The 14,692-nt window shown below is 38.4% G+C and overlaps 2 protein-coding genes and 1 long non-coding RNA gene across 3 annotated transcripts; 2 read left to right on the top strand and 1 right to left on the bottom strand.

Moving 5' to 3' along the window:
• Nucleotides 1-23: 23 nt before the first annotated feature.
• Nucleotides 24-3,881, bottom strand: LOC126618802 (eukaryotic translation initiation factor 3 subunit B-like). Its single transcript, XM_050286973.1, has 11 exons — nucleotides 3,587-3,881; nucleotides 3,143-3,380; nucleotides 2,835-2,981; nucleotides 2,613-2,741; nucleotides 2,370-2,498; nucleotides 2,201-2,284; nucleotides 2,002-2,126; nucleotides 1,717-1,915; nucleotides 1,052-1,602; nucleotides 865-973; nucleotides 24-554 (listed from the first exon to the last, which is right to left on the bottom strand). The coding sequence occupies exons 1-11, from the start codon at nucleotides 3,706-3,708 to the stop codon at nucleotides 219-221; spliced, it is 2,169 nt and encodes a 722-aa protein (XP_050142930.1). The 5' UTR covers nucleotides 3,709-3,881; the 3' UTR covers nucleotides 24-218.
• Nucleotides 3,882-5,272: 1,391 nt separating this feature from the next.
• On the top strand, nucleotides 5,273-8,354 carry LOC126617790 (uncharacterized). Its single transcript, XM_050285844.1, has 4 exons — nucleotides 5,273-5,462; nucleotides 5,927-7,413; nucleotides 7,533-7,639; nucleotides 7,808-8,354. Exons 2-4 carry the CDS (start codon nucleotides 5,928-5,930, stop codon nucleotides 8,033-8,035), a joined length of 1,821 nt encoding a protein of 606 aa, XP_050141801.1. The 5' UTR covers nucleotides 5,273-5,462; nucleotide 5,927; the 3' UTR covers nucleotides 8,036-8,354.
• Nucleotides 8,355-9,185: 831 nt separating this feature from the next.
• LOC126618916 (uncharacterized) lies at nucleotides 9,186-11,523 on the top strand. Its single transcript, XR_007621888.1, has 2 exons — nucleotides 9,186-10,212; nucleotides 10,934-11,523. It is a non-coding gene; the product is annotated as an uncharacterized LOC126618916 (long non-coding RNA).
• The last annotated feature ends 3,169 nt before the right edge of the window (nucleotides 11,524-14,692 follow it).

Below are 14,692 nucleotides of genomic sequence, written 5' to 3'. Positions count from 1 at the left end.
AAATTCATCACTCGCAAGACATATTATACAGTGTTCGAAACAAATTATAACGCTTTTGGTCAACACATTAGTTCAGAAACAAAAAACGGAACATGGATGAAGATCAAAATTCATCCAAAGGCTCTAAAGCATAATCTAAAGATGTATTAAGTACTCATACAGTGTTCAAAAGACAAGATCTAGATTCATAAGCTCCAAAATTATAATCAGAACACCACTCATTCTTCGAAAGCAACGACCTCCTCTACCTGGTTTATCACCTCTTCGACCTCAATAGCTTTAGCCTCGTACTCCTCTTCCTCATCACTTGCTTCTCCGTCCCTAAGATTTTTCCTCACCTCTTTCTCTTCTTCGTGCTTCTGCTTCCACTGAGCCACCCACTTCTCCCATTCCTCCTTCAACATTCTTCTTTTCTCGCGATCCTGCTCGCTCAAGAAGATTGAAACATCCTGGTCCTCTGCCTCGTACTTCTTGCTGTACTTCTTCAAGTTCTTTGCAATCTCCTCCTCTTTCTCAGGAGTCAAGAATGATGGTGGCCTTGGGCGCCATAAGAACTACAACAAACGGGTACACAGTTAGAGCATGAATCTATTACAACTAGAATTTATATTTTGTCACAAAGGGATCTGGTACTTCCAAATCTCTCATCACAAACTTCATTGCATACAACACTACGACGTTACAATGAGAAAAAAGAATTTGTAAACTAAATTATTTTATACCCAATTCCTTCATTTCTTTTTCTGTTGTAAGAACCTTGATGCAAATTGTAATAGAGATGATTAAAGTTTTTAAAAATTGAGTAATATGTCAGAATATAGAGCATGCGAATAAGATTCAGTGCCTCCTCTATAATGGCATTACCTGAAAGAAATGATCCTTTAGTGTCCGATAAAGTAGCTTGCCATTGAATGTCCAGATGTTGAAGCCGTTCTCCATCTCATGGACTGAGGTCACTGTAGTAGCTACGTATCTGAAAGACAAAACTAGCATGTCAAAATCAAGACGCAAGTAAGAAACCAACTGACAAGTAAGATATCCAAAATTATACCTTCCGGTTGGATCCCATTCGATATCCGTCGCCATGAAATGTTCAGCGGTGGCCATGGTTTCCAGCTCATCTACATTGTAAAACTCTAGCTGCCCATTAAAACCTTTCAATCCTGCCAGAATGATGAAGCGGCCGGTAGGTGACCAGTAAAGGGCATTTGCCTGCTTTCCCTTGAGAGTAGTGAGCTTTGAAACACGGCCAGTATTGTGAGCACTTCGCATGGAGTAGAAACTTATGTCGGGCCTTGGGTTGTTATTCGCGTTCGTGTTATCACAATGAATTACTGCGAACCGGTGGCCCTTAGGCTCCCAAGCGAATGCAATAATTTTGTCATTCTTATTCTCCAATTCCAAGACTTCGATAGGAATGTCCCGCTCCTTGATTCTGAAAAGCTCAAATCCAGTGTATGTGCTTTTCTTTGTTTTGGTGTAGCGGTCGACTTTAACAGCTAGATACTCCCCATTGCTCTGCCAATACATTTTGCAATCGCTGACGCTGAAAAGATTCTTCTGCCTCAACTCCTCCTTAGCAGGGATTTGAACAAGACTCACCTATTTGTATCAGCGAAGTATTAGTTTAACTACCCTACAGTGAAATACAGAAAAGGGGAAGAGGAAAAGACCAGATCTAGGAAAACAGAAAGTAAAATGGAACAAGATACACACCCTAGCAGGCTGGTTGCCACCACCCAGTTCTGGAACAAATAGTGCAAGAATCGGATCAGTTGGTGACCAACTGAAGTCCATGACATTTTCCACCTTCATTGACTTTTTGTCTACAAGAGAAAATGTTTCCGTCTCGTATACAGAAATAACATTTTTTCCCATCCTGGCAAAGTACTTGTCATCTTTTCCCCCGGCCCATCTGCAAATATTAAAAGAAAGGTAAACCATTAAAATACAGTTAACACTCAAAACACTCAATTTCACATTTGCATCATATAAACTTACTTGAAAACAGGCCAAGACACCCCAGCAACACCTCCAGCTCCTCCAATAGCAAAATCATCTGGGCTTCCTTTAAAATCTCTCATTACCTTTCCGGTCCTCACATCAAAAATGTTTATCACGACCCTCTGTAAAATAATTTCACATTAGAAGCATAAACAAGGCAAAAGAAAAATCACAAAAAGTATTGAATCTCACTCACATTTGCATCACGAGGATTGCTTGGTTCATGGCTGCTGTATGTCACCAAGTATTTCTCACCAGGTGAGAAATCAATCAGTCGAACCTGCAGTTGACAGTTAGAGGTAAGGACCGAGAGAGAAAACAAATACAGATACCCCCTAAAATTGAAACCAAAAACCAAAAATAACCTGGGAATGAGCATAACGCATCAGACGATTGAACGTAGAGGCGCCTCCCCAGACTGCAGCACCCTGCCTATGAACGGTGGCCAGGTAAGTCCCCAGAGGGGACCACTGCACGAAGCTCTCAGTCCAGAACTGTAACAGATAATACATATGATTATTCTCGGTTGAAGTATCCAATATAAGAGAAGGTGACCGTTTAGAGAGAAAACATTAACAATGTGTAAAGGGGAATAGACATCCACTTACAGTGCGTTTGTAGAACGGTTCCGGCTTCAGGTGCCTTGCATCGTTCCATAGCACTTCCGTGTCCGCACCATAACGAATGACCAGTTGGTCCCTGGCCTTTTCGTCGGTTAGCCACTGTTGAAGGTTTTCCTGTAATGATGCCCAAGAAGATAACATAATAAATACCAGAGCTTATTTCCAATTCATGATGTCCAAAAATTTGATTGATTAGAGCATAATTACCCCTGGTGTATACGGTTTACTTTCTGGAGGGGCCCATTGATCCGGAACACTCATGAACCGATCAAAGTCGTTAAAAATGTTGACAACAAAAATATGTGATCGATCCAGCTTGTATCCATGAGTCCTCTCTTTGGCAAGCTCAGCTTCCTACAATCACAACAATGCAAGGTTACATATCAATCGTTCGCACACAGAGACATAGTTTGGGACCCAAGTGATGATTATTCATTACGCGTATCTATCAATCTGCGAATTTTCATTGGAAACACAATATACACACAATTTGCCATTTATGAGAGAAAAGATACCTGAGGAGTATTAAACTCAAGGAAGCAATACCCCAAGGTTTTATTGGTTTCGGGGTCAAGAGGCATCCAAAAGCCGTCGTCTTTTATCACACCAATCTGGCTATAGATTTTACGAATGACGTTTTCGAGCTTCTCAAACTTTTCCAAAGGAACAACAGGGAGGTTATCAACAACAATTATGTTGCCAAACCCTGCGTCCAACTCCGAATTGTCCACATTGTATATATCCTCATCATCACTACGCAACCATAAAAACCAACCATTTAATTAATTAAAAAAAAAACTCAAATCATGCTTCTACAGAGCAAAAACACAAAATTAATAAATTCCAAAAAAAACGAACTTCCGTTATCAAACTTATGGAACCACGATAGGGTTTGGAAAAGAACAAATCTTGCTATCAATTTTCTGGAAAGTCAGGGTTTGGTTCGGAGCTAGGATTACCTGATAATGCCAAAGTCTTCGCCGGCAGGGAGGCGGATGGAATCGAGGTCGAGCTGCGAGAGGTCGATTCCGATTCGGGCCGCCGTCGCCTCTATGTCATTGTACGTCATGACGTCCGCCATGTTTATATCGAAGAAGCCGGATATTTGAGAGGGCCTCGCGCAGCAGTGCGACGGAGGTGAAGAGGAAGCTTTTTAGGGTTTTGGTGCGACTGTGTGTAGCAGCTATCGCTTGTGTTGCGGATGCGTTATTTGCTCTCAGTTGGAACTTGGAACTTGGAACTTGGAACTTGGAACCTGGTCCCCGCGAAATAAAACGAAAAGATAAATATTTATGTCTTTTTGTCTGTAATTGTGTTTGGTTGGGATTTTGAGAGATTTTTTTTTAATAAATTTAAAAGTATGTTATTTAAGTTTGAAATAATTTTTTGAAGTTTAAAGTGTATTAGATTAGAAATTTGAGATAGTTCATCGAAATTGTTAAAAATTCGGATATATTCAAGTATAGTTTTAAAGAAATTTATAACATTAAGTGTTTCTAATTAAGAATTAATTTTAAAAAACTTTAAAAGTTGAGGGATCGAGAGAGTCGGATACTTTTTACTTTGTATTTTAACATTCGTTGAATTTCGAGGAATCAAAGTTTTATGTGAAATTTCTCCTATCAACTAAACTTCATCAAAACCTTTTAAAATCAATTAATACATACTTAAGTAAGGCCAAGCGCAAAAAAAATAATGACAATCATGGGCCTGTCGCCAAAATGATTATCATGGGCCTACATATTGTTTCCAAAACTGTGCAACCAAAGCCCAATACTAGCCATGGCCTTGAGTCTAAGTGGTATGCCTTTCCTCGTTTGAAAGTACTTTTAATGAAAATATTTTTGTAATTCAAAAGCACTTGAAATGCTTCGTACAAGAAGCACCATTATGTGCTTCATGCAGGATGCACTTCAAGTATTTTTTCAAGATTCACTTGCACTTTTACTAATTTTTTTAAAAAAATAACCAAAAGCACTTTCAGTCATTTTAAAAGTACTTCCAAATGATTCAATTTTAGAACTTGTTTGAAACTGTTTTTGTAAATGTTAAAATTATTTTATAATAATTAAACATGCTTCCGACTGCATATAGCAGATCATGTTTGGAAAAAGAAAAAAAACTGCGTATAACAGAAAAACGTAGAAGCAGTTCTCGTTGTAAAATCATCTTTGGTAGTCTCCAAAACCGTGCAACCAAAAAACCCAATAAAAAGGTTCCTCACGATTGGCTTGTTTTTAGTACGAAAAAATTTAAGTATTCCGGACCATAAAAAGGGTTGTATGAAGTACTTATTACGTGCTTCTTCTTCTTAAATAGTTAAATTTTTAGTAATATTTCTACATATTCGTAGTAGAAACAGTCTTCAATAGGTGCTTGTGATATAAGCAATTCTCAAAACAGAGACAAAACTAAGGGCATTACAGGACCGAACAGTTTCAGAAATTTAAGTGACATACCGATTCGTCCTAACATATTATATGGAAGGAGTTAACTGTTCTGTGGGGGTATTTTTTGCCTAGTCAGAGGCGGAGGTGCAGGTGGCTGTGCTTTCTGCAGCCACGTTGAGGACAATTATACGATCCTATCCGTCTGCATGTCGCATGCAGACTTTTATCAACGCGTGTCGCATGCAGACTTCATCCGCCGTCTGCTTTAAACCCTTCCTCTCCATCGACTACGAGTTATTTTTATTAGGGTTCCTCCTATGCTTTCCCTTCAGCCGAAGAGCTTTGTGGTGGTAATTATAAAATTCCTATAGATTTAAATTTACCGTTACCTGGATTTACCATGAAACCAAGTCAAGCAAAGTAGCAGCTCGCACAGATCGATCAGGTAATTAGACCTTACGTTTAAGATTATTTTAGTTAATTTGCTGAGGTTCTTGAATATGTCTTGCTAGGGGAAAACTAAATTCCAGATTAATGGATTAATTTATCATGTTTGTTTCTATTTATTTTTCATTACTTGGGATAGTGTTATTTTGTTCGATTGCTTGCTATATGATGCCTAGAAATTTCTTCTTTAAATTAATTTTTCGCTTTTTCCAATCAATTTCCAAGCAATTCAAGTGAATAAGGTTTATCCAGGATACCCTATTTGAAGATTGTATTGTTACATAATTTCTATTAAAATCCATTGTCGTTTGCCCTCAAACGTGAATAAGGGGATTGATGTATTTCAATTTAGAAATTCCGACGTTTTATTAAAATTCCAAGTTTATTTACCTCGTCGAAATCCAAAATTCAATTCATTAACTGGCAATAATTTGGTTGCTACATGTATATATATATTCATAGGATGGAGGATCCAAGTGGGGAGTCCGAGCTAGAAGAAGACTGCCCTGAAGCTAACTATGGGAAGGTGAGGTGGATCTTGAACAAAGGATGGGGACTTGGGTTGAAAATTCTGGTGACTGGTATGGTAATTTCTTCTGCCCCAATTGTTCTTCCGCCGCTTGTGGTTATTTCCGCAATTGGGTTTGCCGTTTCTGTTCCATCCGGTGTTGTCTTGGCAAGTTATGCTTGCACTGAGAAGATCATGAGCAAGTTGCTCCCTTATGGTGAACCTCCTCTTTTGTCGGAAAATAATGGAACGTTAATGTCGAATAACGAAGAATTCGAGCAAGATGAGGAATGGGAACAGGACACATGGGTAGGAGGGAAGACTGACATCGAAAAGGAAGAAGGGTGGGATTGGAGGGATAGACTTGAAGGTGGCGAGATGAGAGTAGAATTTGTAGATGAGGAAAATGATGCCATTATTGCAGAGGATTCACAAGGAAATGTAACTGAAGATGCGGATGAAATTGTAGAAGAAAATGGATATCAGGAGGATGTTGATGAGTCTACGAACAAGGAGGAAAAGCTAATATTGGATAGTATTTACGAGGTGAAATTTGAAGGATTGACTGATGATTTTAAGGATGATTCTGTACTCGATGAGAATCAAGTCGATGAGGTGTGTGGATTGGTGTTGAATGTGCTTGAGGGTGATGAAACTGATGATCAAATGGGAGTGGCACGGATTGAAGTGACTAGCGTAGTAATCGAAGAGAGCGAGGGTCAAGAAAGAGTAAGTGATATTGTAGAAGAGGAAGAGTTGGTGGAAGAGACGAGGGGAATGTTAGAAAAAATTAGGGATGAAGGCAACGCTGATAATGCAGTGGAGATGAACAAGCAGTATGTGGGAGAAACTGAAGGAGGTGGGGAGGTAAGAAATCAAAAAATTGGTTCACATGCTGAAGACATTGAGATACTAGTTGAAGCTAGAATTGCTGATATTGGATCACAAGAACCAACTAGTACCATGGAAGGTGGAGTTGGGGAAGTTCCAGATGAATGTGAAGCTATGCAAGGATTCCAAGAAATGAGATATGTGAACGATGCAACGACTGTTTCCAAGGATGTCAACCCAACTAGAGATATTGGGAGTGTTTCGGAAAGCAAGAATGCTGAGAAAAAATTAGAAGTGGAGAAGCCAATAGGGGAAACCAAGAATGTTAACGATGTTTTAGAGGAAGAAAAGAAAATGGCAGATAAGAGAAATATGAAACCTGTGGTGAGCAGCATTGTGGAAGACGAGCAAAAGCCCGTGATAATCAGAGAGGAACCAGTACAGCAAGGAAGGAGAACCGAGGATACCATCAGTGACGTAGATTTTCAGTTGATTAAAGAGAAGGAAACTGTGGTATCCTCAATTTCAGATGCAGGCGGGCTTCATTTGTTCAATGACAAAAATGTTTCTGGTCAGCAAGACTGGTGTGCTTCTTGTGAAACTTCCGAAGGTAAGTTTTTAAAACGATCATCACAGTAATTTTATACACTGTAGTTTCTTTCCCTTGCAAATAATTTGTTCCCAGTTCAGTAATTCTAGTACTAACTCATACTTTTGGAGGACCTTCAGGTAATGTGGGTGATGAAGCTACAGAGCTTCCCGTTTCAGGCATTGCACATGAATCTACAGATTCTGGGATGTCATCCGGAAAGGATTTCAACATGCAACCAAATGGGGTTAGAGTTTGTTTCATGTTCTATGTGCTTAAATAATAATCTCATTTAGAGGGAAACACAAACTGGTGATAGAAGCCTGCTGATCGAATAAGTGTATTTAAAGTTGCAAAGTGTTTCAATTATTTAATGTGACCGATAGCTGAGTTGCTTCACTCGCTGCATCTTCAGGTACTGTACGATGATGCTAAAATAAGGGAGAAGATCGGTGCTATGCGAAGTATAGTCGGATACAAGGGCACACCCCATGCAACATGCATAGAGGAACTGAAGGCTCTTTACCTCTTCACCGGTGTGGAACTCCCGACGATATCATTTAGTGACCCTCCTGATCTCGAACAAGTTAATCACAAACTTCGCTTTCTCATGTCCATCATCGGAGTTAAACTGGACTCGTGAATTGCTGGCGGCTTGTACTTGTAGATTTTGTGTTGTCTGTTTCCGTTTTGATGTCACATTAAGGGCATTAATTAGTAGATCATTAGATCGTGTGTATTGGTTTAGCTTTTGTAAGCTGCAGATGCCAGAAAACGTTTTGATCCAAAGTTTGTGCTTCCCACAAGCTACAAACTGTAAGGTTTCATATCCTCTGCCCGTAGTGCGTTTTAGTCTCGGAAGTCTCAAGTTATCTGTAAACTTAAGTACCTGTAACTGCAAGAGTTGTGTATTTGGCTCTACTTTTACCATTTTCGTCGGTCGATATAATGTTTGCTTCTCATGGTGGTTTCTTCTGTATTTGTTTTAGGCTTTGAATCTCTGTCTACTAAACATGTCAAAGGTTTGCGATTTAAAATTCAATTGTAGAACTGCAGAAAACCTAACAAATTGACTTCGACATAAAAAAAAACAAACCTAACGAAATGGCTCGGTTCGGCTCTTGCCATAAAAGAAGTCAAAGGTTTTAATAAGTGCTACAAACTTTTCTTTAGGAATTTTAGTCGGGGAACTCACTTCTAACGCCTAACTTTTGCATCTTGTACTTCCCTTTTATGGAGATGAATTGTCTGTCCTCCCCTGTCCATGCTCTTCCCATATTTTCATGTTTTGTACGATCACGGTTAAGTCACGTCAATATTTATTTTTTACCTCATTATTTTTATAAAAAAAATTTAATATAAAATATTGACGTAGCTTAATCGTGATCGTACAAAACAGGAGGGCATGAGAAGAGTATGAAAAGAAGAGGGCAGACAATTCATCTCTCCACCTTTTATTTCGTCTTTCACGTGGGTGTGCCTCCATCCCCACTCAAAGTTGTCCCTATCTATAGTCCTCAAATGTGAGCAAACTTTTGAGTACTCCCGCCAATTCCTATAGTATAGGAACTAGGGCTCTGTCAAGCCACAAAGTCTCCAAATTTAAAGACGTAGTGGTAAGGACTGCATTTAAAGATTTTATTAGAGATGCTTTTAGAAAAGTATTTGAAATACTTCATGTAAAAAACATATAATTGTGCTTCTTACAACAAGCACAGTTAGGTAATTTTAAAACTCCAAAACATTTTCTTAGTGATGTTAAAGCACTTACAAACAATCGCATACTTTTTTTTATACCAATTTTGTTGTAAATATTACGTGGATGGTCCACATGAATAGTTTGTTACTATTTATGCACAGTATTTTCACTATTCATTTGTGGAAAATTTGTAAAGTGAATAGTGCTTTCTTTTGTTTATATAAAGAAAGAAGAGGGGATGAATGAAGAGAGGTTCACGGGAGAGAAAGGAAGGAAAAGAAGAGAGAAGAGAGAGAGAGAGGAAAGAAGAGGAAGAGAGGAAGAAGAGAAAATGAGGGGGAAATTAAAGAGAGTTATCTTTGTACTCCTATTATTTCAGATTATAATGAAAGCACCACTGCTGCCCCGAGGACGTACTCCAGTCACACTGACTGTAGAGGAACCTCGTAAATTTTGTGTCTTGTTTCATTTATTCCGCTGCACCCACCGTCGATTTTACAACACGTTATCAGCACGAGAAGCTCTCATGTCGGTGGAAAGCACTACTTACCTCTCACATCTATCGGCTGGAATCTCACAGATAAGAAAATCTTTTCATTTCATTCTCATATCTCTAAATGACTAATTTTCTTAAAGTAAATATACATGTGGTTATATAAGTATTGTCATTATTATTGGCAGAAAATCCGACGATCATATGAGCTTTGAAACTTCAACTTCCAGTGCTCATACAGAAACCATTCCTTCATAAAAGTTGTTCCTTATCCTCTCTCCCATAACATACCAAAATTCCAGAACCATCCAACGGTTAAATCATTCCATATCTTAGAAATAATACTACAGACTCAAAATCCGCAGAAAATTTGGCAGCCATGTAAATAGCCACTGAACTCCAACTTCCTGACATCCGATTGAAATACTTTCTTCTTGAAAGTTGTTTGTCCGCCTAGTACCTAGAACATATCCAAATTTCAGAAATTGTCAACGGTGCGATCGTCGTAGATGACTGAAACTTCAACTCAGCTTCCATTTCCGCAGAAAACTGGACAGCCATCTTATGAGTACCAAACCTTCATTTTCAGAAGCTCAGCTCGAAACTGTTTCTTCACGAAAGTTGTTTGGTATCTTCTTATCCATATCATACTAAATTTTGAGTTAAATCTAACGGTTTGATCTTCTTATAAGTGGCAGACAAAGAAAAGTGTGATTATTTTGGGTAGTTGGAAAGAAAGAAAAATATATATATAAATTGAAAAAGGGAGCAAATGGATGGTGTGTCGGTTTGACTATTTAAAGAAAACAAAAAGGTTTTGGAAGTGAGTTGCACCATTCTGAAGAAAAAAAATAATAAAAACAAAAAAAATAAAAATAAAAAAATTGGAAAGGTGGATTTTTGGTGCATGATGTTGTCACAAAAGGAGAAAAGAACAAATATTATTGGATGGTACACGGCACCATGTGAATGAATAAGAAACGAAAATATATATTTATTTATGTGAATGGTGTTGGCTTAAAACACTTTCACAAGCTCTATTTATTTAAAGCAATTTATTTACAGTGGGTAGCATTATTACCTTTTGCTTTAAAGCTTTGATATTTATGTGCATGGTGTTGGTTTAAAGCCCATGTCACAAGTTCTATTTACTTTAAAGCAATTTATTTATCATGGACGGTTTTACCACCTACTGCTTTAAGTTTTGATTTCTGTGAATGGTGCTGAATTAAAGCCCTTGTCACAAGCTTTATTTACTTAAATGCAATTTATTTACTATGGTTGGAATTACCGCCTAGTGCTTTAATTTATTTATTGTACTTATCTTTTGTTACTATGAGTATATACAGGACCTGAAGTTCCTTGATCAGATCAGAACCTGCAGTTTCTTGATCCTCATCATATAAAATGATTGGACCCGAAGTTCCATCATACAAAAGGATCTGGCATGAAGTCCCTTGATCCTGAAGATCAGGACATGAAGTTCCTAGATGAGTACCGTAAGTTTGAAGTGCCGCAGTGCCTTAACTTAATTGTAATAAAAGCCATAAGAGTCTTAGTTTACAGACTATTAAATATGGACCAGAAGTTCCTTATGTCCATACTCAAAATGGTTTAGCAGAAGCCTTTATTAAGCGAATGAAATTGATTTCCCGCACTCTGCTCATGAAAACGAAATTGCCAATTTTCTACATGGGGACATGTAAACTTTACATGATGCATTATTAATTCGGTTGAGACATGTTACCGACCATCAATACTTCTCAGTACAACTCGGGTTTGGAACCAACCAAACATTATACATTTACGAGTTTTTGGTTGTGTTGTCTATGTGCCTGTAAGACTGCCACAACGTACTGAAATGAGGCATCATTGCAGATTAGGCATTGATGTTGAACACCATCTATCATTCAATATTTGGAATTCTTGATTGGGGATATGTTTACCGCATGGTTTGCGGACTGTCATTTTGATAAGACAATTTTCATGCCATTAGGGGGAGAAAATAATATCGTTCCAGAAGAACGATGAGAAAATATCATTCCAAAAGAATGATGAGAAAAGACCGTTCCAGAAGAACGAAGAGAATTTGTCTTATTTTGATTCACGAAGCAATCAATAAGAAAATGAAATATGAATAATTGAATGATGCAACGAAAGTGATGAAATCATATATACTTACTGCAAATGTGCCTACAAGAATTGATGTCTCTGTTGGATAAAATAATGAGACAGTAAATGATTTATCTGTTGCACGCCTGAAGCGTGGCAGATTTTTAGACTCAAAAGGTTCAGTTATTCGAAAGAAGAATAATATGGCACTACTGAACTATTGCATTCCCGAAGCATAACTGTTGCATGCCAGAAGCATGACAGTCGCCGCGTGGATACACGTCCCAGATAGGACAATCCACAGACATGGGAATATTGATGTCTCATGCATGAAGCATGATTGACGTATAGGTTCTAAATGACTCAACTCTTGGAAGTGGAGATTAAAATCCAAGCTCTATAACGCTCAAGAAGAGGTTATGATCCGCATTCTCTAAACTATGACTATCCTGGAAGAGATAGTGTAATGCCCTTGAAGAGGCAATGGATATCCAAAGAAATGAAAAGCTTTTATGCATGCGCATGCACATGAGAATATGGGATCACGGATTGATGATAACCGATGGTAATTTTGGTTTTTACAAGTAGCTACTAAATTCATCAATGAGCTGTGTTAATATTGAGTCACGTTCTTTTGTTCGTCGACAAAAGAAAAATTATTGGCCAAAATGGAGAAAGGCAATTCCATTACAATTTTGTAAGAACGTGGGCAAATGAACCTATATATATTTGAATACAATACAAATAGCCAAAAGATGTTGAACCAAGGAGATTATATATGGCATTTGTAATACAGTGTAATACACTTACATGATATGACACAAGGTTGTAAACGAGTTCATATAAATGGAGAATTATATATGAAGGGTTGTGAGTCACCCACATCATATCTCCATAAGTAAATCCCTCAAATATACATGGGAGCAAATTGCTCTGTATAAATTCCAAAGGAAAATGTGTCATGAAGTGTAGAAAATCTCTGAATGATTCAAATTGCTTGAAGTAAGCCCCCGAAGGGTAAAGCATAAATTATGTACTCAATATCAATGGATGATATAAATTGCCTTAGTGAGTACTATCATTATGATATTGTTGCAACATACTAAAATCTCTTGCAAGAGTCAATGACATTAAATTAGAACTCTTGAAGAGTTGATGATATTAAATTGGGACTCCTGAAGAGTCTAGAAAAATTATAAAGTGTTGAAGGAATTATTGTCTCGAGCTGCAGATCGAACAATCTACCAACACGAATCTTATCCATGATATTTATGATATTAAAAGAACCATATGGATTGAAGATTATGAGTTGAATACTCATATGATGAAGACACTAAGAATAATCATTTATCTTCGTGAGGGTAAAGATAAATTAATACTTGGTCCAGAAGTACCACATCTTAGTGAAGTATATGCTTTATTGTATTTGGCACAATACATTGAATGAAATAAAGCTTATTTATTAATATCTCCAAGAAATTACAGATATATACATACACATGAGTTAAAATAAACAAACAGGATGAAGCCTTCACAAAGGTTGCTCATGTGCAGCCTCAGTACTCGGAAGTACCCCAGAAGGGGGAGGCACTGGAGATTGATCATGTGGCACCCCAGTACTTAGCAAAACACCAGAAGGGGAAGGCATCAGTTGCTTTCGGAATCTAGCAACGAACCTCTGGTGATCACTTTGAATCCGACTTTCGGATTCCTGCAGTTGGACGAGCTTTCTTTTCATGCTCGTAGAGTAACTATTTGCAAGCACGTGTAACACCCTATTCTCGTGCTTGAGCCCTCTGATCTCTTGTTTAAGACTTGCCACCTCCGCCATCAATGATTCAACTTGGCGAGTTTGAGCAAGTAGGCGTTGGCCCATATTGGACACAGAGCCAGCACACTGAACACTGAGAGCCAAGGAGTCTTGAACAGCCGACTCTTCGGACCGTTCTGAAAGGATCTTGTTATCCCTTGGAGTGAGAAGATTCCTAGCTACCACAGTATCGGTTATGTTATTCTTCATCATAGAGTCCCCAACCGTAAGAGGACCATTAGAAGATAAGAAGGACGGGCGCCATATATTATCTTGACGCTGCTCGTCTGTATCACTCCTAAGACTCAAATCTAAGCAAATGTTAGATGGGCAAGTCATTTTTCAGAAATGATGAAGGAAAAACAGAGGTCAAATAAAATTTCAGAAGTGCAAGAAGGTGGAAATTTCTCAGGCAGCAACTTTCTGAGCATACTCTTGAACGCAATTGATGTCTCTATAAAAGAAGAGGCAACAGAGCCGCTTGTTCAAAGATCGAAGCGACACGGCTCTCCGAATTTCAAAAAGCCAGATTTTCCTGAATAAAGTTCGTTGGCATTTTTCAGACATAATCCCAGTTTTTCAGATGTCGCGTGCAATTTTGTCAAAGATCTCTGACAAAGTTGAAAACGCGTAAATCTTACTGTTCTATTTACACCACAGTTGCTGACAAGAGTAAAAGCACAGCACCACCACTTGCTATTGGGAAATCTCTATATATGTCGACCTCTGTTCTCCATAACAAGGCAGACCTGCAACACTGCAAGAATACCTAACTCTTCCTCATCTCCGAGAATGCATCTTCAACATAGCATCTCGAAATACTTAGTTTTCTTCCTCTCCGAGAATACCTCTTCAAACATGTCACACCAGAGCAAGATTATCACATATCTTCAGGGACCAGAGCAAGATTATCTCATATCATGCAATCTCCCTGTCATTTCCTTTGTCCATGTTCTTGCCTGCAAAGACAAGGATAAAGAAAGCAGTATGTCGGAACCTCCACTCAAACTCCAGGTAAGGAACCGACTGCCTGGAACCTTTCCTGATTGCTTACCTAGTATTGCTCTCGAGTAGTCATCTTCAACGGTTGGAGTTGGGTCCCCAGTCACCAAGAAGTGATGAACCATTCAAATGCAAGGGTTTGCATTCCACTCCTGCATCAGGGGACAAATCCTACAAGAGAAGA

This window comes from Malus sylvestris, chromosome 4, assembly GCF_916048215.2.
Source record: "Malus sylvestris chromosome 4, drMalSylv7.2, whole genome shotgun sequence".
Taxonomy (NCBI): domain Eukaryota; kingdom Viridiplantae; phylum Streptophyta; class Magnoliopsida; order Rosales; family Rosaceae; genus Malus; species Malus sylvestris.
This window is presented reverse-complemented; position numbering and strand designations above follow the sequence as displayed.